This window comes from Oryx dammah, unplaced genomic scaffold (assembly GCF_014754425.2).
Source record: "Oryx dammah isolate SB20612 unplaced genomic scaffold, SCBI_Odam_1.1 HiC_scaffold_2, whole genome shotgun sequence".
Taxonomy (NCBI): domain Eukaryota; kingdom Metazoa; phylum Chordata; class Mammalia; order Artiodactyla; family Bovidae; genus Oryx; species Oryx dammah.
Window position 1 is genome coordinate 158,404,305 of NW_024070186.1, and position 25,286 is coordinate 158,429,590.

General features: G+C 62.6%; 2 protein-coding genes across 8 annotated transcripts in view; one reads left to right on the top strand and one right to left on the bottom strand.

Moving 5' to 3' along the window:
- Positions 1-55: 55 nt before the first annotated feature.
- Positions 56-25,286, bottom strand: part of IFT140 (intraflagellar transport 140) — a 55,560-nt gene continuing 30,329 nt past the window's right edge. For all 7 annotated transcript variants that reach the window (XM_040253631.1, XM_040253613.1, XM_040253640.1 and 4 more), the window contains 12 exons: positions 10,394-10,571; positions 9,971-10,161; positions 9,620-9,715; positions 9,290-9,422; positions 8,996-9,139; positions 8,781-8,909; positions 8,524-8,706; positions 7,659-7,865; positions 7,266-7,478; positions 7,015-7,181; positions 5,921-6,062; positions 56-751 (listed from right to left, as the gene is read on the bottom strand). In XM_040253631.1, the coding sequence (XP_040109565.1) occupies positions 545-751; positions 5,921-6,062; positions 7,015-7,181; positions 7,266-7,478; positions 7,659-7,865; positions 8,524-8,706; positions 8,781-8,909; positions 8,996-9,139; positions 9,290-9,422; positions 9,620-9,715; positions 9,971-10,161; positions 10,394-10,571 (1,990 nt within the window). In that variant the 3' untranslated portion in view covers positions 56-544. The remainder of the gene's footprint in view (positions 752-5,920; positions 6,063-7,014; positions 7,182-7,265; positions 7,479-7,658; positions 7,866-8,523; positions 8,707-8,780; positions 8,910-8,995; positions 9,140-9,289; positions 9,423-9,619; positions 9,716-9,970; positions 10,162-10,393; positions 10,572-25,286) is intronic.
- Positions 13,472-25,090, top strand: TMEM204 (transmembrane protein 204). The gene is made up of 3 exons (XM_040253667.1): positions 13,472-13,751; positions 17,560-17,715; positions 24,447-25,090. The coding sequence occupies exons 1-3, from the start codon at positions 13,472-13,474 to the stop codon at positions 24,689-24,691; spliced, it is 681 nt and encodes a 226-aa protein (XP_040109601.1). The 3' UTR covers positions 24,692-25,090.

Below are 25,286 nucleotides of genomic sequence, written 5' to 3' on the forward strand. Positions count from 1 at the left end.
ACCCTGGTGCCCAGACGAGGAGACGTGAAAATGAGGCCAGGAAGGGGACATGGGCCCTTGAGAAAATAGGCTTTATTTGGAGGATTTCAGCAAATAGACGCGGGGCTGAGGGTGGGAGAGGGTGAGGCAGCCCCTGACAGCCCCTCACAGTGGGAGCTGGTGATGGAAGGGGTGCGGCCTGGAGCCAGTGCCAGCTGCTGTCACCCTATGGTCAGGACGGGCTGTGCTGCAGGAACCAGAGATGTGCTGCCAGGCAACCCACGTGGATGCCAGGAGGCACCTCTGTTTCTTAGGCTTCACACCCGGTACTTGGGGGAAACGTCATGGGGAAAATAAACCTACTCCCTTTACTGCAAAAGAGCCAAAACAAACCTTGGCAGGGGCCAGGGACCCGGAGGGGTGGCTTAGAGACACCCCACCACCCCCGCCAGACAGGCCAGCATGTCTTCCTGCAGCTCTGCCTACGGACTCAGGCACTGAGCTCGACAGGGAAGTCGGGCTCCCCTCTGGCTGTGGTGGGCAGGTCCCAGAGTCAGGCCGCAGCTCAGGGCCCACTCTCCACCTCCTCGGCCACCTCCTCGTCTGCCTCCTTGTGCTCCTCCACGCTGTTGTGCCGCGTGCGCTTGGGCACCGCGCAGGTCAGAGGGAGCCCCAGGCCCTGGTGCACGGCATCCACAATGTGCTGGCTCACGTAGTAGGACACGTTGGTGGAGGGCAGCCGCCGCCGCATCTCCTCCAGGTACTTGTAGGCCTGGGGACACAGGGCAGCCAAGACAGTCAGTGCACAGAACAACAGCCCGGCCGCGATCAGAGTGGGCAGTGGAGGACGGGGCTCCGGTGACCTCGTGACCTTCCCAAGTGTGGCGGTGGCCGGGGCTCTGGGGCCAGTGCTGTGACCTTCCCTGGGAGGAGTCCTGTGGGCAGCCCGACAGCAGGATCTTGTGTCTGGGGCCACGGCCCTGGAGGGTGAGCCACCCTGGATGCCCACAGGGGGACCCTGGGAAAGGGTTCACACGCTTCATTGGGGTGGTGGGCAGCACAGTTTACACACACATGGTTTGTCTTGCTCTTGTGCCACAACTACGGAGCCATAAGCCGCGATGAGGGTCTGAGCCACGAAAGGTCCCACATGACACAGTGAGGGTCCTACATGCTGGTGTAGCCAAATAAATTTAAAAGGTTTGTCGTGAATTTTGACCAGGCGTCCAGTCTAGTGCAGTCAGTCAGGTGTGTGTGTGTTGTGTGTAGTCCTTGGCCAGGGGCTGGTGTTTTCTATGGGGCCTCTTCTGGTTCTGCCAAGTGGGAATCTGGGGAGCATGGGGGCCACCGAGGAGCTCGGGGGGATGTCTGAGGCAGGATGAACGTGCTTATATCCACTCCACCTGCATCCCCGTGGGGAGGGTCACACGCGAGCATGAGGGGCCTCACGTGGCTTGTGTGGGTTCACTAAGAATCAATTCAGGATGTGAACAAAGTTTCCAGGAACTCTGACTTTATGAGGAAATGATGGTCACATCTGAGCATTTCTCACAGATGATACAATTCTAGAGCAGTCATCTCGGATGTAATTGGGAGGAAAGATTGTGAGATAAGCTGGGCTATTTGGGGGGATGAGAGGTGCAGCGTACAGGTGCCCAGACTCCCCAACGATGGGGAGGCGGTGTTGGGCACCAGGGCTGGCCCTTGTGTCTGCCGAGTGCTGGCTGTGGGCCAGGAGCTGTGCTGGGTGCACAGGACAGAGGACAGGAGGCCCAGGCCAGGCTGGGGGGCACTGCAGTGAGAGGCCTGGCCCAGCGAGGGTGGAGGTGGTTGGGCAGCTGCAGGGGTCAGGCTGGGGAGCTGCTATGTGGATGGGAGGGTGGGAAGCAGGAAAGGACTCAGGGTGGGGGGACTTGGTGGCACACAGGAGCAAGGCAGCAGCATCTCTGGGAGGACGGAGGGTCTGGGCGGGGCTGTGATGATGATGAGGGAGGGGCGTCTGGGGGAGAACCCCCTGCCCCCGAGCTGCAGGGAGGGTTTCTCTGTCCCCCTCCTGGAAGGAGACACGCAGGACTGTCCTGTCTCTATTTACAGGTTTTTGTTTTTTTTTTTTAATTTGGAGTTACTGTATCCCCCAGGGGACCTCCCAGTGGACCAGTGGCTGAGATGCTGCCCGCCAGGGGCCAGGGCTCCATTCCCGGTTGGACATCGAAGATCCCGTGTGCTGCAACAAGCACCTGGTGCAGCCAAATAAGTAAATAAATAAAAGAGCTTAAAAATTGAAATCCCACAGGCTTCAGAGCTTGAGACCACAAAGAACTTGGTGAAACGCTTGCAATGTGATCTGATACTGAGGATTCAGAGGTCTAAGCATCTCTGCCGTCCAGCTTGTGTTCTAAAAGGGGGACACTGTTTGGTTCACTTCAGAGCTGTCTCCATAACAACAGAAGGGTTAGGGTTGGAGCTGGAAGTGGAGGGGCTGAGAGGACATGGGTGAGCCAGCCAGGAAGTCTGAGCTCGCGGTGCAGACCCCCAGGCCGCGGGTGGACACTCAGCTTCCCTGGGAATTGGGGCTGGCCGTGCCCTACGAGGCCAGCACAGCCCGCTGGCGACACTTCTGGAATGACTGGTTGATGCGGGACTTGTGAGCGCTTGGGAAAGGAAGGGGCCTCGGGTCACTGCCTGTGGGGGCTGGGCCGGGCAGCGCTCTGGGCCACGGCAAGGTCTGTGTGCAGCCCTTGGGGACATGACAGGAAAACGTGGCGGGCAGAGCTCTGCTGTCTGCACGAGAGGACGGAGACCCAAAGGATGAGGACAGAGGCTTCCGCTGAGCCTGCTTTAGGTCAGCCTCCCACCAGCAAGGACAGACTGCACAAACGCACTGGCTCCAGAGAACAACCACTGTAGGTGCGCTGGGGCCCACGCTCGGGTGAGTTCTGCTTGTAACCACTGCCTTGGGGAGGCCCGAGTCCCGGGCGCTGGGGGATGTGAGAGGCATACAGAAGCCACACCCTGTGGCTGAGAGAGCCAGAACTGGAACTGGAACTGCGTCCACATGGCAGCCGGCACACGAGGAATAGGGGAGCCCTGGAGCCCAGGTCCCGGCCTCTGCTGGACCCTGACACTGTATGTGGTGTAGATGCGCTGGAAAGGATATGGCGGAAAAAAATATTTGGACATAAATAATTACAGTTTTCCCACATACAGTTTCAAAAGGATCAAACTGTTTCTGAGTACCATGTTACTCTCATCTCAGAAGAAAGCTCAACGATGTCTAAACACACACAAAGGGCTTCCATGGTGGCTCAGTGGAGAGAACGCACCTGCCAGTGCAAGGTGAATGGTTTCAATCCCTGGTCTGGGAAGATCTCACATGCCACGGAGCAACTAAGCCTGTGCACCACAGCTACTGAGCCTGTGCTCTAGTGCCCGTGCTCCGCAACTCCTGAGGCCCGAGTGTCCTAGCGCCCGCGCTCCGCAACTCCTGAGGCCCACATGTCCTAGCGCCCGCGCTCCGCAACGAGAAGCCCGTGTACCTTAGCAGGGAGTAGCTCCTGTTCACTGTAGCTACAGAAAGCCTGGGCGCAGTAGCGAAGACCCAGCACAACCAAAGATAAATAAATAATGTAAAAAAAAAAATACACGGACATTCACACACGGACACAGACACACACACACACAAACAAAGACATCATCACTTGACAACCTAAAACATTTACAGTGTCCGCTGCTGCTACTAAGTTGCTTCAGTCGTGTCCGACTCTGTGTAACCCCAGAGACAGCAGCCCACCAGGCTCCCCCGTCCCTGGGATTCTCCAGGCAAGAACACTGGAGGGGGTTGCCATTTCCTTCTCCAATGCATGAAAGTGAAAAGTGAAGGTGAAGTCTCTCAGTCGTGTCTGACTCCTAACAACCCCATGGACTGCAGTCCACCAGGCTCCTCTGTCCATGGGATTTGCCAGGCAAGAGTACTGGAGTGGGGTGCCATTGCCTTCTCCATTACAGTGTCTAGAATCCAATAATCACCAGGCCTGCAAAGCAGCAGGAAAATATGAACCACAATAAAGAGAGAAGAGTCGACCAACAGAAACACTGGGACTTAAGGCGGGAGCGGAGGACTGTGCAGTAAGCCCGTCTCGTCCACAGGAAGGCAGAGGAGATAGCCGCACAGTAAGGAGACCGGGAGAGCGCAGTGCACTGTGGGGGCCGCGGGGCGGGACCCAGAGGAGGGACTCGAGTGTCTGCATGGCTGGTGTGCTTCGCTGCACAGCAGGCACCGTGCAGCAGTGCGAGTGACTACACTCCAAAGAGAAGAGACTCGAGACGGAGGGAGGAGGCAGTCCAGACCCACCGGGGGCACAAGTGCAGACGGAGCGACAGCAGGGCTGTCAGCCTGGTCTCAGTCAACCTGCAGCAACAGCAAAGCAGCTGCGCCAGTGCAAACAGGAAAAATTCTGAAAAAGGGATCTGCTGAGCCACAGCCAACACACACACACACAAAACGGGTCCAGATGGGGGGTGCAAGGAGCCCCATAGATGGAGAGGACACAGCAGCGCACAGGTCTGACGGGGACTTGTCCAGGCCACGCTCACCAATAAGAGGACAGACCCCTCGTGGGTGCTGGTTGGGGCGGGGGGCCTGCAGACGGGGCGTGACCACTACAGTGAGACACGCTGTGCGCCCGCCTCCATCGAGGCCGTGGCAAGCTGTCCTGCACTGGGACTTTCCAGATGAGGTCCCTGTGACGTCGGCCAGCGGGATTTCTCCGATGTGTAATGAACTGTGTTTGCATTTGCACAACCCAGTGAACCAGTATTTTCCAAATGACCACTGTGATGTGATAAAATCACGTGTGTTTACAAGATTCAAGACAGACCAACGGGTTCTAAGGTAACAAGTACGAAAAGCAAGGCCTGGTCTCCACCTGCGGAGTGTGGCGAGGAGACAGACCCACGGACACCCAGCAGGATGCGGGAAGGCCCGCCCCTTCTCGCCTACACGCTGGTGTGAGCTGGGTCTTCATCACAGGTCTCATATTTCGGTTCAAACAACCTGTTTTGCCACATAGAATGCAGAAATCAGACATTAAAGAGACTTGCAAAAATGTACAACAAAGCTACTTTTCTCACTAAAGGTCTTTGTTTTGGAAAATGCTGTTATTTTAAATGAAAATGCCATCCATGTTACCATATCGTGGGTTTTTTATGATTAAGTAAATTAACAAATATTTTACAAATTTATTATTTTCTAATATGGTAAGTATTGGTAGACATAACCCACATAAACAAAAGCTCTTCAGTAACTCCCCAGTGTAAAGGAGTCCTAAGATCAAAATGCTTGAGAACTGTTCTATTAAACTGAATGATCAAGAGCCTTCCAGAAAGAGCGCTCTGAGGCCAGAAGTCCACCTACTCGCTCCATCCGGCACCTAAGGACCTGACGTCCATCTCTGTACAAACGTCCTCGGGAGCTCTAGGAGCTGGGCACCCCAAGTGTGAGCAGACTGGGGTGGGGGGCAGGAAAGGACCATGTGCCTCTTGAATAGCTCAGAAAATACTCATTTTATGTGTAAAATATAAATCTTAAAACATAAAGAATGAATAAATATATATGACAAAATATTTTAAAAGTCATCAATCTGGTAAAGGGTAATTGGGGTTCTATTATTCTTGTAACTTCCTAGTTTTAAAGTATTTCAAAATAAGAAAGGTAGCAAAGGAAGGGACTTTCCTAGTGGTCCCTTGACTGACTCCACACTCCCAATGTAGGGGGCCCAGGTTCGACCCCTGGTCAGGGAACCAAATCCAACATGCCTCAACTAAGACCCAGCACAGCCAAATAAATACTTTTTAAAAGACTGAAAAATCAAAACTGACACGGAGCCACAGGGAAGCCAAGCCCCACCTCGCCCTGCAGGCACGGCCCCCACCCGGGCCTCACCGTCTGCAGGTCCCCCGAATGCACGTGGCGCTCCACCAGGAAGCCGTAGACGTCCCCCACGCGGATGCTGCTGTCCAGGTGCGGCTCCTCCAGGAGCAGCTGGCACTGCCGGACCGACTCCTTGGGGTCCTCCATGTAGGTCCTACTGGGAGCGGGGACAGCCTGAGCCCCAGCCCCGCGTGGGGCTGCGGGTCAGGGGTCAGGGCAGGCCCTCAGCCTGGAGGGCACAGCTTTTGTGAAGGTAATCCCATGAGGTTCATGAATTCGTTAGTGAGTCACGTCAGAAACTCACTGACTTAACAAAACATGCTGGTCGCTCACAGGGCCTCATTGGACTCTGGAGGGCACTGGCCTGTCCACGCCCGGCCCTGACCAGGGTGGGGGGCCTGGGCCGGAGGGCAAGGGCCTGGAGAGAGCGCGCTGACCCGGGAGGTGGTCGCGCAGGGCCCCCCAGGGAAAGGCAAGCACAGTGGCGCCAGGGGCTTGGTGGTTCCCGGTGAGTGCGGGTGAGGGGCACCAAGAGGCCCCGCGAGCCCGGCTGGCCCGCCCTCCAGTCTGTCCGGGCACTGCCCAGGGCTGTGCCCACTCCCTCCTGCCACCCCGAGGTTCCTGAATCTGCGCATGGAGCCGGGAGCGCCCTCCAAGGAGCCCGGCTCTGTAAATGGCTTCAGAACAGCCTGGGGCTCCTCTTCGGAGAGCCCACTCTCAGGGAAGGAAAGTGGCCCACACGAGGGTCTCGGAAGTGCTGCACGAGCGGCCAGTAAATAAGAATTGGGGTCCCGGACACATCCAGGTCTGGAAACAGCGGGCCTCCACCCCGGGCCCGCGCTGGAACCAGGGGCTGGAGCCCCCGGGCACCCAAGCGGGCCACAGGCTCCCTGCAGGTACAGCTTCCCCGAGCACACCTGCCTCCCTCAGAGTCTTGAGCTGTCTCTGGAGCGACCTTCCTAGAACCAGCCCAGTTCTGCAGGAACCAGAAGGGCCCTGACGCCATGCCTGGGGTTGCAGAGCATGCCTGTCCACGCCGCGCCCACTGTGTAGTGAGCTCCCAGGGAAAGGGTGCCCTGCGGGTGTCGTGAGCCCAGCAGCCGCACCTGCGCGCCTGCATGAAGCGCTTCACCAGCGTCATCCTGCTCTGCAGCTGTGCCAGCCTGGCCTCCTGGTCTAGCGGGTTCCTGGCCTTGGCCTTGGACAGGCACTTATAGGCCTCGGTCAGCGCCCCGTGCGCCTTGTCGTAGTTCTGGTACTCATCGACCTCCACCTGCAGGACACAGCATTAGGACCGGCACCAGACTGGCGCCCCGCCCCGGCCCCCCCAGCCCCGGGCTGGGGAGTGGGGTGGCACCTGGGCGCAGGCGTCGTAGAAGCCGGCCAGCAGGTCCAGCGCACGACCCTTGGTGTAGAAGCTGATGATGGTCTTCATGACCTCGGGGTCCTTCTGCCAGTCCAGGGACTGCAGGTAGTTAGCCGCCATGACGTAGATCTCCTTCTGCCGCGAGACGCCCGCGAAGAACACGATCTTCTCCGTGTCCCCGGACTTGAGCAGCGCCCTCATGGCCTGGACAGAGCAAGAGCCGGACTGGGCCCTTCTGGGCACGTGGACGGAGCGCCCGCCCGATGCGACAGGCGTGGCTTCAGGACAAGGGAGCTCCGGGCTGCAAGGGCCTTGCGGGCGCCCCAGGAGCCCGGCTCGGGAAACTTGCCCCGCAGAATGCAAGTGGGCACTGGCCACACTCACCTTCAGCCTGTCCCCCGCCTGCGTGTACTTCTTGGTGGCCAGGTGGTAGCTGCCCTGGCGCATGCAGCAGCTGGCAATCTGCTCCAGCAGCGCCCGCCGGGCCTCCTCGGACAGCTCCTTGCAGTCCTTGGGCACCGTCATCTTCTCGGCCATCTCCTCGGTGATGGTCAGGTTCTGCTCCAGGCACAGCTGCAGGGCTTCCTGATACTGGGGGCCGCAGACACCGAGGAGGGGTGGTCAGCGTCGGGTGGGCGGGTGGGAGGGGGCCTTCCCCGACCCTACCCCCTCCCCTGGGTTGGGGGAGCAGCACGGCCAGGAGGCGGCAGGGGATCTCTCCCTGCGGACGCTCTAGAAGAGCTGAGGAAACGCCGCTGGGAAGGAAGGTATGTTTATCGTGGGAGAAGAGACCACAGATCAACCTTCTTCCTCTTTTCAAGTTTTCAGAGTAGGGGGTTTACTTTTTTCTTAAAAAACAATTCAAAAAAATTTTCTATTTCTCACTTGAGAAAGATTCTCGGGAAGAAAGCGCAGTGTGACCTGGGGGGGGCATCCCCTGCGGAGGCTGCACAGGGAGCCTGGCAGACGTGCTGCCCAGACGTGGATGGTGGGCCTGCTGGTGCGGGCCTCGTGCACACGCCACTCATGTGTGTGAGTGTGCTGTCAGACACAGGGAGACAGGAAAGGGGCACATGCTGGGCCGAGGGGGACAGAGTCCTGGGGATGAGCGGCACACCCAGGAGCCCCGCAGCAGGAACTTCCGGGGTATGTGTGCTGGGAAAGAGCGGCGAGTCCCTCACAGCGGGGCCTGCACCCCAGCACAGCCGCTGGGCCCTCCTGGGGAGCAGGCCTGCGTCTGCAGCCGTACCTTCTTGGCGGCCAGCAGCAGCTCCACAGCCTTCTCGTACTGACCATGCTCCAGGAAGAAGTCGGAGCAACGGGCCAGGAGGGCGGGGTCCGACTTTTCATCCAGGTCCTCTGCCACTAGCTGTAGGGCCGCAAACTGCTGGGTGGCAAAGGCTAGCTCCAGGGCCTTGGAGAAGTGGCCAGCCTGTGGACGGCGGGGCTCTGAGTGTGCCAGCCGGGCACTTCCGGGCCAGGCCGGGCTGGGCGGGGCGGCCTCACCTTGTGGTATAGCATGACCGCCCGGTCCATCTGCTCACCCCTCTCCTCGTAGTAGCGCGCGGCCTCCAGCATGTCCTCGGGGGAGCTTAGCAGGGCCAGGTTCATGAGCTGGTCATCCAGGCCATGCTCCTGTGGGGGCACAGACGTGGTGGGGACCGCCTGGCGGGAGGGCCTCCCCTAGAATGGGACCCTGGAGAGGAAGCAGGGGTGCCCACCTTGCACAGGCGGATGGCGTTGTTGAAGGCCTGGGCACGCGTGTAGAAGTGCACGGCCTGCCGCACCTCATTCTGGCTCTCATACTGCCGGGCCAGGTGGTAGGAGGCTGCCCAGTTCCTGGTCTCGCTGGCTATCTCGGCAGCCTAGAGACACCAGGGACGGTGGCCTCGCGTCTAGCCTGCCCTGCTCCGGCGGGACTCCTCTCTTCGTGCACTGGCCCCTCCCCCAGAGCAACCAGCCCCCTCCCTTGGCATTCCCGTGTCCCCCTGGCCTGACCCGGTCGGGGCACCCACCCGCTGGATGTTGCCCTGGAAGCAGTGGACGCGGACCAGGGAGAAGTAGTCCTGGGCCAGCTCATAGTAGTGCAGCGCCACATCCATCTTGGCCTGGCTCTCCAGGTACTGGGCCCACCACCGCCACAGCGTCCTGCAGGGCCACACCTCTCCTCAGGCCCTCTGCCCCGGCCCACAGCAGCCGGGAGATGGGACGCCGGGCGGCCGAGCCTGAGTGAGGTCCCGGGGAGGCCCCCGCCCGGCCTCCTGGGGTCCAGCCTGGAGGGGCTGGGACGCTCCACGCCATTGCACAGAAAGCTCCGGCAGGAGGCCCCGCAGGTGGGCACTCACTTGTCCTTCATCTTGTTGACGTACAGCCCCAGGGCCTGCAGGTCCTCTACTAGCATCCGTGGCACCTCGAAGCGGTGCGTGTCCGACTTCTCATAGCTGCGGGAGGAGAGACGGCGTCATTCACCCCTGCCCAGGCTCAGCCCTGGGGACCTGAGGACTGATGGCGCCTTGCCTCTCGCCTGCAGCTCTGCAGCTGTGCTCCCGCCTGCAGGCCCCACCAGCACTCTGCCCGGTGGGGGCCCAGGCCCGACGGGGCCCACGCACACAGCTGGCCGAGCCCGGCAGCCCCCCTAGAGCCCAGGGCTCAGGTGCCCCTCCCTGGAGAGCCCCGGACCCCTCGGGGCGGCTCACTAGCTGAGGGCCAGGCTGCAGTCCCCGCTGGCCTCCAGGTGCCGGGCGTAGTTGTAGTAGGTGGTGCGCAGGTGCATGCGGTCGTGGCGCTCGGCCACCTCGATGGCCCTCTGCCACTGGCCTGAGGCCTGCAGCAGGCGGTTGAGGAGGTCGTAGCGCCCACACCTCCTGTAGAGCTGCTCCGCGTCCTCCTGCGGGAACAGTGGGGTGTGGACACTCTGGGCAGCCGGCCTGTCAGCTAAGGTATGACCCCCACATCGCCGAGGGGCTGATGGATCCCGTCAGAACCGGGGGTGTCCACTCCCTCACCCCGCCCCCCGTTACGGCCTCAGCTTGCCCAAGGGCTTTCCTGCTCCCTGCAACCTGACCCAGATAAGCTCACACAGGCAGGGAGCGGGCCCGCGTGAGGGGCGTGCCACTCACCAACATGCCCAGCTGCACAGCCAGCATGGCCACCCTGGCCTCTGGCTCCGGCTCCCGCTGGGCCTCGCGCAGCGCTCGGGCGCCCCGGGCGTGGCCCATGTGCCCCAGGCACACCCTGGCCACGTCCAGCCGCTGCGTCTTCACGCACATGCGCGCCATGTTCTCCCAGACGGCCTGGCTGCAGTGGAGGACACCGGGGCTCGGTGAGCGGCCGTCCCGTGCCAGGCTACGCGGGGACCTGGCCGAGCACACGGTCCCCGAGGAGGGGGCCACATGCGAGCCCCACGGCTTCACCCACAGAACGGCCTGGCAAGCTGGGGCCCATGGGCCCTCCCAAGGAGGACGCAATGACAGCCCTGTCGCCTGGTCCGCAGCTGGGACCCTGCCCCTCACCCAGGCTCCCCTCTGCCACCCTCCCACGAAGACTAGGGGCATCCGGCACAGGCTGCCAGCCCCGCCGTGCCCCTCAGAGCACACCTGCCCCCACCCCCCAACCACCACCTCCATCCCAGGCTGGGCTCCTAGTGGCCCCGCATCCTCCCACAGAGCCCCTGGGTCAGCTGGGAAGTTGGGGATGAGGGGTGGGGGTGAGGGCCCTGGGGCCGGCCTGCAGAGCTGCTCTCTGACCCTCCGGTACAGGCTAGGGGCGGGGGCTTCCTTCCTCTTTCAGAGGTTTCTGGCATCTCTCTCCCTCCCACCCCAGCAGGTCAGGCCTCCCCAAGAAACGAGAAATGAGGCTGGTGGGAGGGAGGGTGCTCCATGCCCAGAAGACCCCATGGCCCCGAGGAGCACAGACCAGTAACTCCTGGGACGTGAGCTGCTGGTGGACCTACCCTGCCACCAAGCCGGGCTGGGAAAAGCCCGTGGGAAGTGCCGTCCCCGCACGCTGGTCGCTCTGACGGCAGCTTTGCCCTGTGTGGGCCCTGGGGTCCGTGCACCCGATGGACAGGCCACATGGACACCCACCCAGTGCCTGTCTGACAGTGCAAACCCCCTGCTGCCCGGGCCCACGTGTGGACTGTACCCTCAACATAAAGGGCAGGCAGGCTCCCAGCACCCGACTCCAGGAAGCCCGGGCCCCGCAGAAGCTCCCGGCACCCGCCGAGGCCTCTCCTCCCGGGCTGCCCTGTGGAGACCCCGGTGGACGAGGCCATGGTGGACAACAGCTTCACGTCTGCCCAGCGGCACTCACGGCACTGCGCTTCTGCCATGCGTCCCTGCTTTAAGGTTATGCTCCTGTGAGTCCATGTGCAGGAGCAGGGAGGCCTTGTGGGGGCGGCTGAAGGCCCGGCTCGTGGGAGCAGCGCTCAAAAGACGAGGGGACCCTCGGAAGGCGAGGTCACTCCTGACTCAGGTCTGCTCCTAGGCCGGCCGCCGGCCCAGTCCTAGCTGTCCCCTCTGCCCGAGGCTGGGGGCTGGGAAGGCGCCGGCCCGCTGGCCCACAGGAGCCCAGGTGGCTGACCGGGCCTGCAGCCTGCCCCACCCGGGAAGACAGAGCAGGGGCTGCCATTCCTGAAACCACTGCCCGCTGTCCAGCGGAAGAGAGCCACGTGAAGACTGGCTCAGGAAGAGCGACTTAAGGAGGGAAGGCAATGTTCTGCTGCCAGAGGTTATCGGGAAAACCTCCTTCTGAGGTGAGTGACTGCACTGTGTGTGCAAGGACCCCAGCCCGCGGCCCCCTTGGAAGGGTGCTCCTCTGCAGGGTCGGAGCTGACGGTGCGAAGAAGGTGTAGAACAGCCAGCACCTCCCAGACACGGCGTGGCTGGGGGAGCAGAGATCAGCCTCGCCTCTGGCCCCGGAAGGAGGGAAGTGATGAGAACTCAGCGAGCACATCTGCTGCGAGCCCTGGTGGGAAAAACCCAGAAGAGGTAAAAATCTGCTGGGAGCTGACGGCCCCTGCCTCTCAGGAATGTAAACTTGGCGGCCCCTGCAAGGCGGACCCAGAGCGGGCGGGGCCTTCGGGGGCTGACCCGGCCCCGCTGGGAGTCAGCACGGGCAGGCCGGGCTGAGTGAGGTCTGAGAGCCCAGCAGGCTGACGGTTTACGAGGCGCAGGACAGGGCGCCCCCCCGTGGGGCCGGCAGACCGCTTGGGCCCATCAGCGTTGGCAGCAGACGCGGCCCAGCCCTCACTCGGGCTTTGCTGGGTGCTCAGCTCACCCACAAGCCCCTCCTGCACACGGATGACGGCCTGCCCTAGGAGGGGATCTCCGAGTGTGGGCGAGGGTCTCAGCTGGGAGGTGGGGGCGTCCGGGGCCCCACAGCATGCCAGCCTGCCTGTGCTGTGCACCCACATGCAGGGGGAACGGCTGATGGTGGGGTGGACAACTGGCCCCCACCCGCACCACCCACCGGGGCCAGACAGACAGCGGGCCGAGGGCGGCGGGCGGGCGCGCAGCGCTCCCAGGGAAGGTGGGGTGCGGGGGAGGGTCGCGGAGGCCTCCCGAAGAGGCCCCTGCCTTTCCCATCAGGAAACACATCCTGTGGGCGTCTGGCCGCTATTTGTTGCAGTTGGCTACGCCCTCCGGCTCTCCAAAAACAGCCTCAAAAACAACCATTTCCTCCCTGCCGAGAGACGGGGAAGACGCAGGCGCGAGGCACACTCACACACACGCGCCTCCTCTGCCGTCTGCTCTCCAGGCCCAGCTGCTCTGCGGCAGAGGTGCCGGCAGGGGCTCAGACCTGCCGCCCGCTGCTCCCCGCCGCCCGGCTCCGCGCCTGCCCCGCTCTGGTCCCGAGAGCGGCCGGCCCCGCGCTCTCCCGCCTCGCCTGCCTGCGGGTTTCTGCTCACCGCGGCCTCCGCCCCCCAGGAAGACGGCGCACTCAGGACTCGGGGCTCTCGCTGCTGCCTCTGTGTGCCCCCCGGGATGGGAGGCCCTGGCCTCGGCGCAGGCCTGGCGCTGCTCCAGGTGCAGGAGGCCGGGTAAGGGGCCCGCGAGGCGGGCGCCCTCGCACCTGCCGCCTGGGCCTTCCCGCCGCCGCCGAGCATGAGTGGGGATGTCCTCTAGCCAGCCCCGCTGACACGCTGACCGACCGCGGCTGGGACTCTCTCCACGACGCGAGACGGCACCGCAGCCGCGATGACCGTCCGGAAAGTGGTGGCCACAGCTGTGCTGGTGGCTCTGGTCTCTCTCATCCTCAACAACGCGGCGGCCTTCACTCCCAACTGGGTGTACCAGACGCTGGAGGACGGCCGGAGGCGCAGCGTGGGGCTCTGGCGGGCCTGCTGGCTGGCGGAGCGGCCCCGGGGGGCGCCCGGCCCGGGGGCCAGGCCGGGGCTGGCTGACATGCGTGACTGCGAGGCCCTGGGCTGGGGCTCCGAGGCAGCCGGCTTCCAGGAGTCGCGAGGCACCGTCAAACGTAAGTCGGTCTGTGTCACCGCCTCCTGTAGAATGGCTGGCCGTGCACGGGGAATGCCAGCTGAGGGGAGAGGCGCTCCTGGGAACCCGGGTGCGCCCCAGGCTCCACGCCCACCCTGCCCTGGCTCCTTTGGGACAGAATCCTTCCTGTGCAGGAGGGCGCTTTTCTCTGCCATTATGCATAGCTGGGGGACGGATACAGTAACCAAAGCAAGGAAAGCGCATTTTTCCTGGTGGAAAATAAAGATTGCTAATGAGTGAAATAAACAAGGAGCATAAAACACGCGGCTGGGTTTGACTTCGTTCCACAGTCATCAGGGTCCTTCGGGCTGTTGGCAGAGCGGAGGGAGACCCATGGGGGGCTGGCTGGAGGTGGGTGGCCCAGGAGAGACTGGCAGACTGAGGCCTGCGGAGGATGGGGAGGAGCCCAGGGCCCTGGGTGCCCCTACTGCCCCCAGCGTTGGTCACGTCCAGCACGGGGTCTGGAAGGTGGCAACTTGACTTTGAAAACGAGGTCGGGTTTGAGCATTCGCGAGGGAAGGTCCAGGCACATGAAGCCACCTGACACTGAGCCTGCGGACCCGGGGTCCCGGCAGCCAAAGGGAAAGGCCGCCACCCAGGCTGGGGACAGCCCGTGACGGCTGCAGACGGGCCCCAACACACAGACCTCCTCCCCCTTCTGAGGGCAACTCTCCTCCCGGGAGAATGCAGCTCCAGCAGGGCTTCGGCCGGCACAGGCCCGACGACCCCCAGCCAGCTGGGGCCCTGGGACTGGGCCCCCTTGGGAGCTGGCTGGAGGCCGTTGTCCCCACTTGGCAGGCAGAGACGAAGGCTGTGGGAGGCGCAGGGCCCCCGCGAGCCCCTGAGGGGACGCCTCCCCGTCTCTGCAAGCAGAGCCCTCACTGCACAGCAGGGGGGTGTCCCATGGGGAGAGGCCTGTCTGCCAGCCCCCTGCCCTTCATAAGCAGTGTGCCACAGCCTCCCTTAACATGGGCAGAGCCCGGAGGAGTTGGCCTGTCCCGTGAGCTCTCAGACCAGGGCCTGCGGGACGCCGGCAGGTCCTCTGAACTTAGGGATCCAGGACCTGCTGATCGTGGGAGGGTCCCCTCTGGGTTCTGGATCTGTGCTGAGGGGCAGTGAGAGCCAGTGACCAGGGCTCCAGCGTGGGCTCGGTGCAGGCCACGTCTGCCCGACCCCTAGGGGACCTGTGCTCCCCTACAGACTCCCCTGCCTCCCGGGGCTCAGGCTGCCTGCCACAGCCTCCAACGCCACCACGCAGGTGCCCGCTGCAGGCACCCCACCCGCCCCCTTGCTGAGCCAGGCTGCAGCCTGCCCCGGACCCCCATGGCTGCCCCACCGCTAGTCCTGAGCGGCCGCCCTCACTCACTGTCCCACGTGGCCGCCGCCTGAGAGGCCCCCGAACAGCCCTTAGAACGCCCTCCTCCGTTACTGCACACTTGCAGCAGCCAGCCCTTAACGACGCCCCGAGCATCATGTTTTCCCCAAAGGGGGCAGTCAGCGCAGCTGCTCACGCATGAACTGCCACCAGGAAGAGGCGCTGACACCCTTCTCACCAGCTCCCTGTGACAGAGCGCTGCTGCCCTGCGGTGTCCCGAGAGGCAGGGGGCATCTGGTCTTTTTCTGGGCCTGTCCCCATCAATCCAATCAGCAGCTCCCAGCAAAACCCCAGCCCAGGCTTTGCCTGATGGTCCAGCCTCCTGCTGAGCCAGGAACGGGAGGAGAAGGGGGCGGCCTCGACCGTGAGATCATCTCCGTTTGGACACCCTGGGCCCCGTGCCGCTCCATCCAGAGCCAGGCCAACCTGGAGGTCCCAGACCCCACATAGGTGCCCAGGGCACCCCTCGAGGACAGCGGCCACTCTCCCACCGGCTCTGTGCCCGCGTCCTGGCAATGCCTGTGGAGCCCAGCCAGAGCTGCTAGGCTCGTGGGGCCAACTCTGCCATCCCCCGAGGGGCAAGCTCCAGTCAGGGTGTCCCGAGCTCTGGGTCAGACCCCCAGCCGCGCCCCCGTCACATAGGTCCCATCCCAGAGCACAGGGCCCCTCGCCACGTCGCTGGCTTAGCACGTACTGCAGCCCTGACTTTCGACACTGACCAGGCGGGGGTGTGGGGGGGATCGGTCTTGTTTTCCAATCCCCGTTCTCTCTGCCGCTTTTCATCTTTCCAAGTGTTGGACACTCTGTCAGGCCCTAACATGATCCTGTCCGTTCCCCGAACCAGAGGGGACATGATTAAACGCGTGTCTAGTCTCAAGCTTCGCCTTCATGGCTCCTCCAAACCCAGAGCCACTGCCCAGGCTGCGCGTGCAAGTGTGAAGACCCGCCTTGCCTGGGCTTCAGGGGACGCTGGCGGGACACGTCTGCCCGGGTGGCTGGGGGGGGCGAGGTTGAGGGGCGAGGCCGTGCCTCGGTCCCCCCAGCCCCCGCTGACTTGGGAGGCCCCACTCGGGCCGGGGTGGGGGGGCTCAGAGCCTCACTGCGCTGGGACCCACACCCTGCAGCGTGGACGCTCCCGGCACTGCCGGCCAGTCCGCGCGTATCCGAGGCTGAGCCCCGGGACCAGGAGGACTTTCCTGGGCTCAGGTGGACCCCACATTCATGCTCTGAGCATCCCATCACCCTCAGCAGCCCTCGTCTCCACTTCTACCTCCAAACTCGTGATCTCTTAGAGTAGTAGGGCCTTCCCGTAGGATACAGTCGTTTGAAGGGTAAACGTGGTTGCAGAGAGTCCAGGTGAAAAGGCAGGAAAAGCACGATGAGCAGCCTCCCCAGGAAAGCCGGCGAGTGGCCGAGCCCCGTGCTGACGGGGGAACCGTGTGGCCTCTCGCTCCTGCATGCAGTCAGGGGACCCGGGAAGCCCTCGCGAGCAGCCAGGAGGGTTCCCACAGATCACGAGACCCGCTGCCCTGCCACCCAGTGTGGGGAGGTCAGGGGCCTGAGCCCGCGTGGGGACGTTGGGCTCCCGGGGCCTGCCCTGAGCTCTCCGGCTCCTCCCTTTAAAGGTCAGGGTTCCCAGAGACCATGGCCACATCTTGTGGTCACTCTGATGAATACAGAACCCAGGACAGTGAGGCAGGGGCCCAAGAGCTGCGAGCTAGAGCGTCAGGCAGAGGAGCCATGTCCGTCCGTCTGTCCGTCCACCTGTCTGGGAGTGCTCCTGGGCTCTCAGTGCTGGGCACCAGTCCACCCACTCACCCCCAGGGCTGTTCCCATGTCTGTCCAGAGCCTGGGGTGCCCGCAGCCCTGAGCAGCTGCACGGTACAGGCCTGGGACCTGGGAAGGGCGAGACCTCTTGAGCTCTGAAAGGCAGAAGAGGGGCCAGGGGTGAGCCGCTTGAGGCCCCCGGGCAGGAGGAGTGATCCTCTGGTGGGAAGTGGCACAGCTGACCCCATGCGCTAATGGAGAACGCCGCCTGCCCATAGCGCGCTGCGTCCGAGGCCCCAGGGCAGGGGGCTTTTACACTCTGGAAGGACCATGGGAAGGGGCAGACAACAGCTGAGGGCTCTGCTGTCCAGCACGCGGGTGGGACGGTATCTCCCTGAGTGGGCCTCTCGATGACACCACCCAGTCCCCACCTCTGTGGTCCGAGCCCCAGGCTGCCCCCTGTGCACATCCTGCGTGTCTCGTTCAGGGACCGGGGTCCGGGGTGCAGGTGGGTGGGGGCTGGGGAGGGGGTTGGGAGACTTGGGGAGATGGAGGGAGGAGCCCCAGGTGGGCAGGGAGCCCAGCCTGAGCAGCCTGGCTGGTGCCGACCATACTGACCGCTTCTCCTCTCCCTCCCGCCCCGCAGTGCAGTTTGACATGATGCGAGCCTGCAACCTGGTCGCCACGGCGGCGCTGGCGGCCGGCCAGCTCACCTTTGTGCTGGGGCTGACGGGCCTGCCCCTTCTGTCGCCCGACGCCCATTGCTGGGAGGAGGCCATGGCTGCCGCGTTCCAGTTGGCGAGTAAGTACTTAGCAGGACGGCAGGTCAGCTGTGGCTTCTAAAGTCACGGCGGCCCCCGCAGCTCACCCTTCCGCCCCACCCGTCACTGTGGGCAGCAGCTGGACAGAAATACACACAGTGGTGGTGGTGGGGCTGGGGTGCAACTCGAGGGGTCAGAGTCTGTTTGCCCGAGGCCTCCCGGCCCTTCCCGCTGTCTAAGGTGAGGCGCCCACACTCGACACTTGGGTGATTTGCTTGGCTTTCCAAAGTCTCTGGTACCTGCTGTTTCTTTGCCCCTCTGCAGCCAGGGTGGCAGGCAACCTGGGTTCACGCTCCTCCCACGAGGCTGCCGCAGCCTGCCATGGGCACGTGGGCACAGGGACAGAGGCGGGTGCCCTTCTGAGCCCTGTGGCCTTCCTGGCTAACAGTCAGCAGGCAGGGAGTTCTGGGCACGCATGTGGTTCCCAGCCGGCGATCTACAGGCTTGGGGTTGGGCTCAGCTGGGGTCAGACGAGCATGGTGGGGGCGATGCTGGGGAGAGGGGCGAGGCCGCAGGCCCTCAGCGAACAGTCCAGAAGCCACCTTGCTCTGGGGATGATGCGGATGGGGCAGGGCCTGGCCACTGCCAGCTTCCGAGGACAAGAGCAACGGCCCCATGGGTGATGAATGGGCCTGGCCAGGGAGGCTGTGCAGTGGCCAGGAAGCCCCGAAGCTGCCCACCCGTGTGCCCCGGGAGTCGGGGTGGGGGGGACGTCCATGCTAAGGTCCCCCCACCCCGCCCCCAGCCTGTCTTGCTGGCCCAGGTTTAACCATCATGGGACCCTGGGCTTTCAGGTTCCTGCTGCCCACGGTGAAGGGCAGGTGGGCGGCTGACAGGACAGGGGCGGGGGGCCAGGCATCCGGCTCAGGGGAGAAGCAGTGCCCAGTGGTGAGGCTGCAGCCCAGCCCTGTGGGGGGGCAGGAAGTGTGAGTGAATCACGGGGGATGGTGGATCCCGTCCCCCCGACTTCCTGGAGAAGCGCAGTTTCCAGAACGCGGCTGACAGCTGGCAGCACTCATGCTGGGAAGTGCCGGGTGGGACTCGGAAACGGGCCCTATTCACAGGGTGGCGCAGCCCTCGGCTGGTCACTTCCCTGGGGCCAGGCAGCCCGGGGCGCCGTGAGGCCCAGGAGAGTGCACAGTAGGTGTCGGGAGAACAGGGCTGCGTCCGCCCGTGGTCACCCGCGAACGGGGATTCTGGGGCCTGGGACCGCCGCCCCCTCCCTCCTCCAGGACCGTTCCATGGGCCACCCCGGCTGAGCTCGGGGCTGTGGGTCTGCGCCTTGCTGAGACCCCCCTTCCCCCACGAGGGGTCATCTGGAATTCCATCCCTTCAGGAAGGAAGTGGGAGATTCTGGAAATGTGATTGGAAAAGCTGGATTAAAGACAGATATTCGAGTGGTGTTAAAGGAATAACAGTGACTGGGAAAGGGGCTCCTCCCTGTAGAAGGACCGAGCATAACACCACACCTAGGAAGAAGTGTCCCTGACACACTTATTTGGAGTTACTGGAAAACGTACTGTGGGTTTGGTGTTAAACCTGACATCTTACTTCCTGCAGACTCTTGTTTCAGAACAAAACTGTATTGTTTCCAAGTAACACAAAAAAAAATTGAGGTAGGGGAGCCCTCAACCATTAACTGAAACCACTCCTGCAGCGATGGGCATAGGGGGTGTGCACTGCCCTCCTGGGCATCCCCAGGCCAGCACCGCCTCTGGGAGGCAGGACCGGGCTCTGCCCAAACCCGTCAGGCTGGCAGAGGCCGATGGAAAAAGCCAGGAGCCCGCAGGGCACCTGCAGCCCTTCCGCGGTCCGGTCCGTCGCCCTGCCTCTGAAGGCCGGCTCCCTGCCCCCGCCCCCGCCCCGTGTCCGACGGTCACCCCCTGCAGGGCTGCTGTGCCCAGAGAGGAAATGCACTTGGCCCTGTTTAGACTGTTTCATTGACAAACAGTACAGAGCACAGCGCTGGGGCTTTCTTCTATCACGCGGCTAATTTTAGAGTTAGGTTTTTTCCTGTGCTCTGGTCTGTTTTAAACAGTCAGAGAGAGACTGAAGGGCGCCAGGATATCCTGTCCCAGGAGGGGGAAATGCCTGCTGGTACCTGTTATGCAAGGGAACCTTGAGTCCCCACTGCGGGGCCAGAGGGTGGGCGGGGGAGAGAAGGTGCTCGTGGCTCCCCGGGAGGCGAGAGCATGGGGATCCGCCAGAGAGCAACACCCCAGCAGGAGGAGGCAGGAGGGCGTCCCGTGGCTCTCCCGGTGGTCCCACGGCTGCTCTGGGCACCAGTTCCCCGGGCACGGGATGCCCGGCCTGGCTCTGTCAAAGGACAGCCCCCACTCCCCCTCAATCAGGGCTGCAAGTCCAAGAGACCCTGTCTCAGACGCCAGGGAGGACCCCAGGAGAGAGTGACCACCAGCGATTTCACCTGCTGTGCTCTACTGCACTCAGGCCACACGAGAGGGTTTCCAATTTCTTTGCAGAATCTTCCAAGTGTAATTTTCATTTACCCCCTAAAGTTGAAAAAACTCCTTGCCGTCCCTTAGTCCACCCCCACGCATGAGCTGAACACGCCGTGGAAGTGCTGTGCACGGGGGCAGGGGAAGCAGGCACCACGTGGCAGCCATCTGCCAATGCCGGCCAGCCGGCCCCTCCTCGGACATGAGCCCCTCAGACCTCGCAGGGGTCGAGAGCAGGATTTACGCAGACTGTGTGGGCTTCATGTCTGCTGGCCTCCTCTCTTCACTTTTGCAAATCCTGAGATTTTTTTTTGTTGAAAAACTTACCAACACGCTAAGGGCCTCTTACCCTACACCCGAGGAGCAGGCTGACTCTACTGTCCCCAAAGCTCAGCCGGGTGACGTGTGGTATCTGCCCTGGTATCTGAGCTGGAGGGGACCTCCTTGCACCAGCAGACCCCTTTCTGTGCCATCCAGTCAAGCGACTGGCTCAGGCCGGACAGCTCGCTTTCCTGTCTCCTGCCCCTGTTGCTCCTGTGACCGTGTCCTTTCCCGGACTCCCCCTGGTTGGCGGGGGTGGGAGAGGGGCGGCACTTGTCCACACCCTCTGCTGCTCACAGCGCTGTAAGCCCACCTGCGGCTGAGCCTCAGGGCCCCACGTGCAGGGACTCAGCCTGTGCTGCCTGTGGGCCCGTGGCAGGCGCCCGTGCGAGTTCAGGGCTCAGCCCCACAGTTTCCATCCACGCCTCCGCGTGGGCTGGACGGCCACTCTGGAGGACGGCCTGTGACAGCTGGCGGAGCCCAAGGAAGCCGGCAGGAAGGAAGAGAGGAGAGGGTGCCTGAACCATGCTGCCCCAGCCGCCGGCCCACAGGAAGGGGCTGTTTGCTCTGGAACATAAGCTCGTGAGGACGGAACCAATTCCACGTGGGTTTACTGCAACTCTCCCCTTAGACTCGCTTCACTGACATCATGGAAAAGGCTCAGGAGACGCTCAGGAGCAAGGGGCCCTCGACCTGGGCTGAGAGAGATGGACGGCCTGGCTTCAGAAGTCAACAGCCAGTTTGCTTTCAGGAGGATGTGCACGCGGCCTGTGCAGCAGCTGCCACCTCTTCACGTCCCTATGGCTTTCCACTGCCCACACGTGGTGCATCGCGGTCCTTGTGGCTCCCGAGTTTGCTCAGCCACACCGCCCCTGCTGGCCGAGGGCGGACGCGATGAGCGCCGTCCTGCTAGAAAGCCACCCGCACGGCTCACTGCGGACAGCAGAGAACAGAGAACGCTGCTCAAGACAAAGCGCGCGAGAGAGGCGTCCCTCCGAGAGGCTGCACTCACCTGGACCCCGCCTCTTTGCAGCCGTGTGTGCAGAGCTGTCTGTTCACATGCCAGTTCACACTGCTTTCATCTGGTAACATAAGAACATCTCCAGTGTACTTGCAGAGGAAGTGATAAGCTGAGTAAAATGGCAACAGAGTAACCGCCTGTCCTATTTCCCTCCAAAACAGAGGACGTGCTCTTCAGCCCCCTCTCAGCTTTGGAGGCTCCCAGGGTCCTGGTATCAGAGGCCCAGCTCCTCGTCCTAAATGCCGTGTGGTGGGCGCTGCACCCTGGGGGGGGCCTGGATCAAGGGGTGGTGATGCCCAGCTGTGCACTGAGGGGGATAGGAGGACCGGAGGCAGCCTTCCCCCAGCTGAGAGACACAGGACGCGGCACCAGGGAAGTGGGGGAGGGCAGCGTGTGCTGGGAGGGGGGACGTGAGGCCTGGTCAAGTCCCGAGGGCAGGAGACGCGAGCGGGGATGACACGTATCCTCTATGGCCTCCACGGGGCGACTATGCAGCTGTGGGGAGTCACGTCCTCAGAGCCGTGATGCCCTCTAGGAAGCCCCCGTTAGTTGAAGAAGGAAAGGTTAGCTGCACTTCCAGAAGCTTCTAAACGTCCTCCTGTGAACCTTACATAGACAGGGCTCAGGAGACATGCATGTGCTGCTGAAGACACACGCGTGACACTGGGAAGCCTGTGTTCACTGCCCTGGCCCGTTGGTGGTTGCTGCCCATCAGCTGAGCCCATCTAGAGCAAGCACTGGAGCTGGGCGCCCGAGGCTCACACCCAGCGCTCTGTGTGTGATGACTGCGTTCCAGATGCCGCTGGCTTGGGTCACAGTCGTGTTTCCTGCGACCTGTGACAAGCAGGGTCTTACTCAGGCGTGTCCTAGGAGTGGGTCTCGGGTCCCCGGGTCATGTGTACGCCCCGTCAGCGTGTCCTGCCCTGGTCTCAGCCAGGGCCTGTCCAGGTCGGGGTCTCATGACTCATAGGCCTCCACTTATGAATTCAAGGTCCTCTGTCCATCAGTGACGCAAAGCCATCCACGTGAGACTGGCCCAGTGCTTTCGCCCGCCCCCTGGGGATGGGCACCACCACATAACAGATCCTTGTGCAACATGTACAAGCCAGACGAAGCTTCCCTAAGACAGGGCAACGGGCTCAGAGCACTGTGGAGGGAGAGGCTGAGGGAGTCCCCCGCCCCGCGCCCCCTCCCCCCGACACGGCTGGCGTGCTGACTCGCCACCCCACCCCATCCTCCACTCTCTGAGTCCTGTTGACAGAAGGCCCAACAAGCGCCAGACACCGTGACGAGGGGACACAGAGTGCTTCCGCCTTCGTTTCACAGAACACAGGCCCAAACCCCTCCCGTCACGAACGCAGAACCGGCAGCACGAGACGGCGGGCGTGGCTGTCGGTCCTGGCGGGCACTGAAGTGCCGGGAGTTTCTTGCCGCCAGTGTGCATGACAAACAGAACCCATTATTTCTAAAAGAAAGGGAGCATGGACAAGTATCAGGTGTGACAAAATCCACCAAGTGCCGTGGAGAATGAGCACAGGGCTTGGTCAGCGCCACTGCTGCCGAGCACGTGACCCACGCAGCACAGACATTTGAGCCAGACTTTCCAGAAGGCGCAGAGAAGGCGAGACCATAATGCTTGTGCTTCGAGAAAAGCCCAGCCTGCGCCGACACCCAGTCAGGATGTGGCTATTAGAACTGAGCACGGGCACCACTGCAACGACCCTCCGCCCCGGGGCCACCCCAGCTCGTGCGTGGCCTGGTTTCCTGAGGAAAGTGGGCGGGGGGGGGACTGGCAGGACCAGAGTGAGGATGTCATGGCGCAGGGACTTGGCGGGCTTGGCTGGCCAGGGCCCAGGGCAGGGGCCGAGACGGTCTGGGAGGAGTGGGGAGTCCCATCTGGACCCTCCGGATCCCGGAGGGCCTTTGTCCTCATCAGGCACGTTCGGTTCCTTTGAAACAGACTCAGCCTGGTTGGCACAGCAGAGGGGTTGCTGGGGCCACCTGGCGCGGGGCTGATGACCTAGGGCTGGGAGGAGAGGCGGGCTCCGGACAGCTTCCTGAGCAGCAGGACCGCTGCCTCTCCCCCCATCCTAGTCACCAGGGCTTCTGGCCCAGACTCAGACCTGAACTCTCCCAAGCGTCAGTGCTTGTTGGCTTAGCCCACAGCCCCTGGGTGTAAAATCCCAGTCTTCTTATCGTAGGAACCAAAAGATAAGTCTGTGGAGCCCTGAGAGACAGAACCATGTCTCTCAGTGATGACGGGCCAACACGAACAGCTGACAGAGGGGGGCGAGGCCGCACAGGGCGCTGTGCACAGTCCTGGACGCCCACCACACTAGGCCTGGCATCATTTGAAGAAAGACAGGGATGAGGCGAACGGGACAGGGCGGGTATGCTCTAGAGCAAGGTGCAGCTGCTCAGAGGGCAGAGGAGATACCCGGAGCCCGGCTCCCGGGCCCCCTGCCTGCTCGGTGTGCTAGGAATAAGAGAACTCTTAAGGACAGGAATTCAACTAAGTCACACACCAGTCTGAGCTGTTCCCAGGTACAACGTAGGAAACACATGTGTTTCCCTTCACTTTGAATGAATCAGGCGTTTACAGGCCTGGCGGACCTCACACGGAGTCACTGCTGGGCCATTCGGGGTGAGGAAGTGGGTGTCGGTGTCCCCTCTGCTGGGGGGGGCGGCGGCCGAGGCGACACCTGCCAGGGCTCAGGAACCACCTGAGCCCCAAGACTGGGCCTGGCCGGGACAGACGCCCCACCAGACCCACGGGCCCCGTTGAACACAGCCCACCCCGAGGCGGGGCATGGGGTGGGGCTGGCCTCCTGGCCTGCGGGACAGGGTCGGCGCAGGAGTCCGGGCAGGGAGCGGGGCCCTCCAGCGGCTGCTTCACCCCGGGCTTTGTCTGCAGGTTTCGTCCTGGTCATCGGGCTGGTGACGTTCTACCGCATCGGGCCCTACACCAGCCTGTCCTGGTCATGCTACCTGAACATCGGCGCCTGCCTGCTGGCCACCCTGGCCGCTGCCATGCTCATCTGGAACGTCCTGCACCGGCGGGAGGACTGCACGGCTCCCCGCGTGATCGTCATCAGCCGCTCCCTGACCGCGCGCTTTCGCCGCGGGCTGGACAACGACTACGTGGAGTCGCCGTGCTGAGGGTGAACCCCTCCACCCCGGGACCGTCTGGGAAGTGGGGCACTGCTCCCCACTCGAACACATACACCACGCGCATTGACCACGTTATCCACGGACACGGGGCTTGACCACATGGCATCAGCACCCTCCCCTGCGGCCCACGTCACGTTCCTGCATGGCCTTGCGCTCTGCCCCGGCCCACGTTAATTTATTCAGCATCTGCCGAGAGGGGCGTCCTGGGCCCTAACTACTCTGATAAAACAGAACACAGGGAAAGTTTGTGAACTGCAATGACCTTCTTCCAGGGACTCAGAATTCACAGTCAGATGGTCACGGCTTTACGACAGCATTGTGTAAGTGAGGTCCATTTACTCCTGATTATCCTTCTAAGTTAAAATAAAATGCCAACCTCTCACCATGGCTTAAAGCTTGTGTTTTACCTGCTACACTGCCACGTGGTGAGGAATCGGTCCAGTCCCGTAGTTTTGTAGGCTGACCGTCAGAGAAGGTCCCGGGCAGCGTGGCTGGGGGTCACTCACACCTCACTCACGCCTCCACTCCCAAGTTCCCTTCCCTACGGATCCTGAGCTCCGGCCACATGATAGCACGTCCACAG

Excerpts from the sequence above, each read along its gene's own strand:
- TMEM204 (XM_040253667.1), top strand. The coding sequence starts at position 13,472 with ATGACCGTCCGGAAAGTGGTGGCCACAGCTGTGCTGGTGGCTCTGGTC. Across the intron at positions 13,752-17,559 it reads GTCGCGAGGCACCGTCAAAC|TGCAGTTTGACATGATGCGA; the intron begins GTAAGTCGGTCT and ends CCCGCCCCGCAG. Across the intron at positions 17,716-24,446 it reads TGCCGCGTTCCAGTTGGCGA|GTTTCGTCCTGGTCATCGGG; the intron begins GTAAGTACTTAG and ends CTTTGTCTGCAG.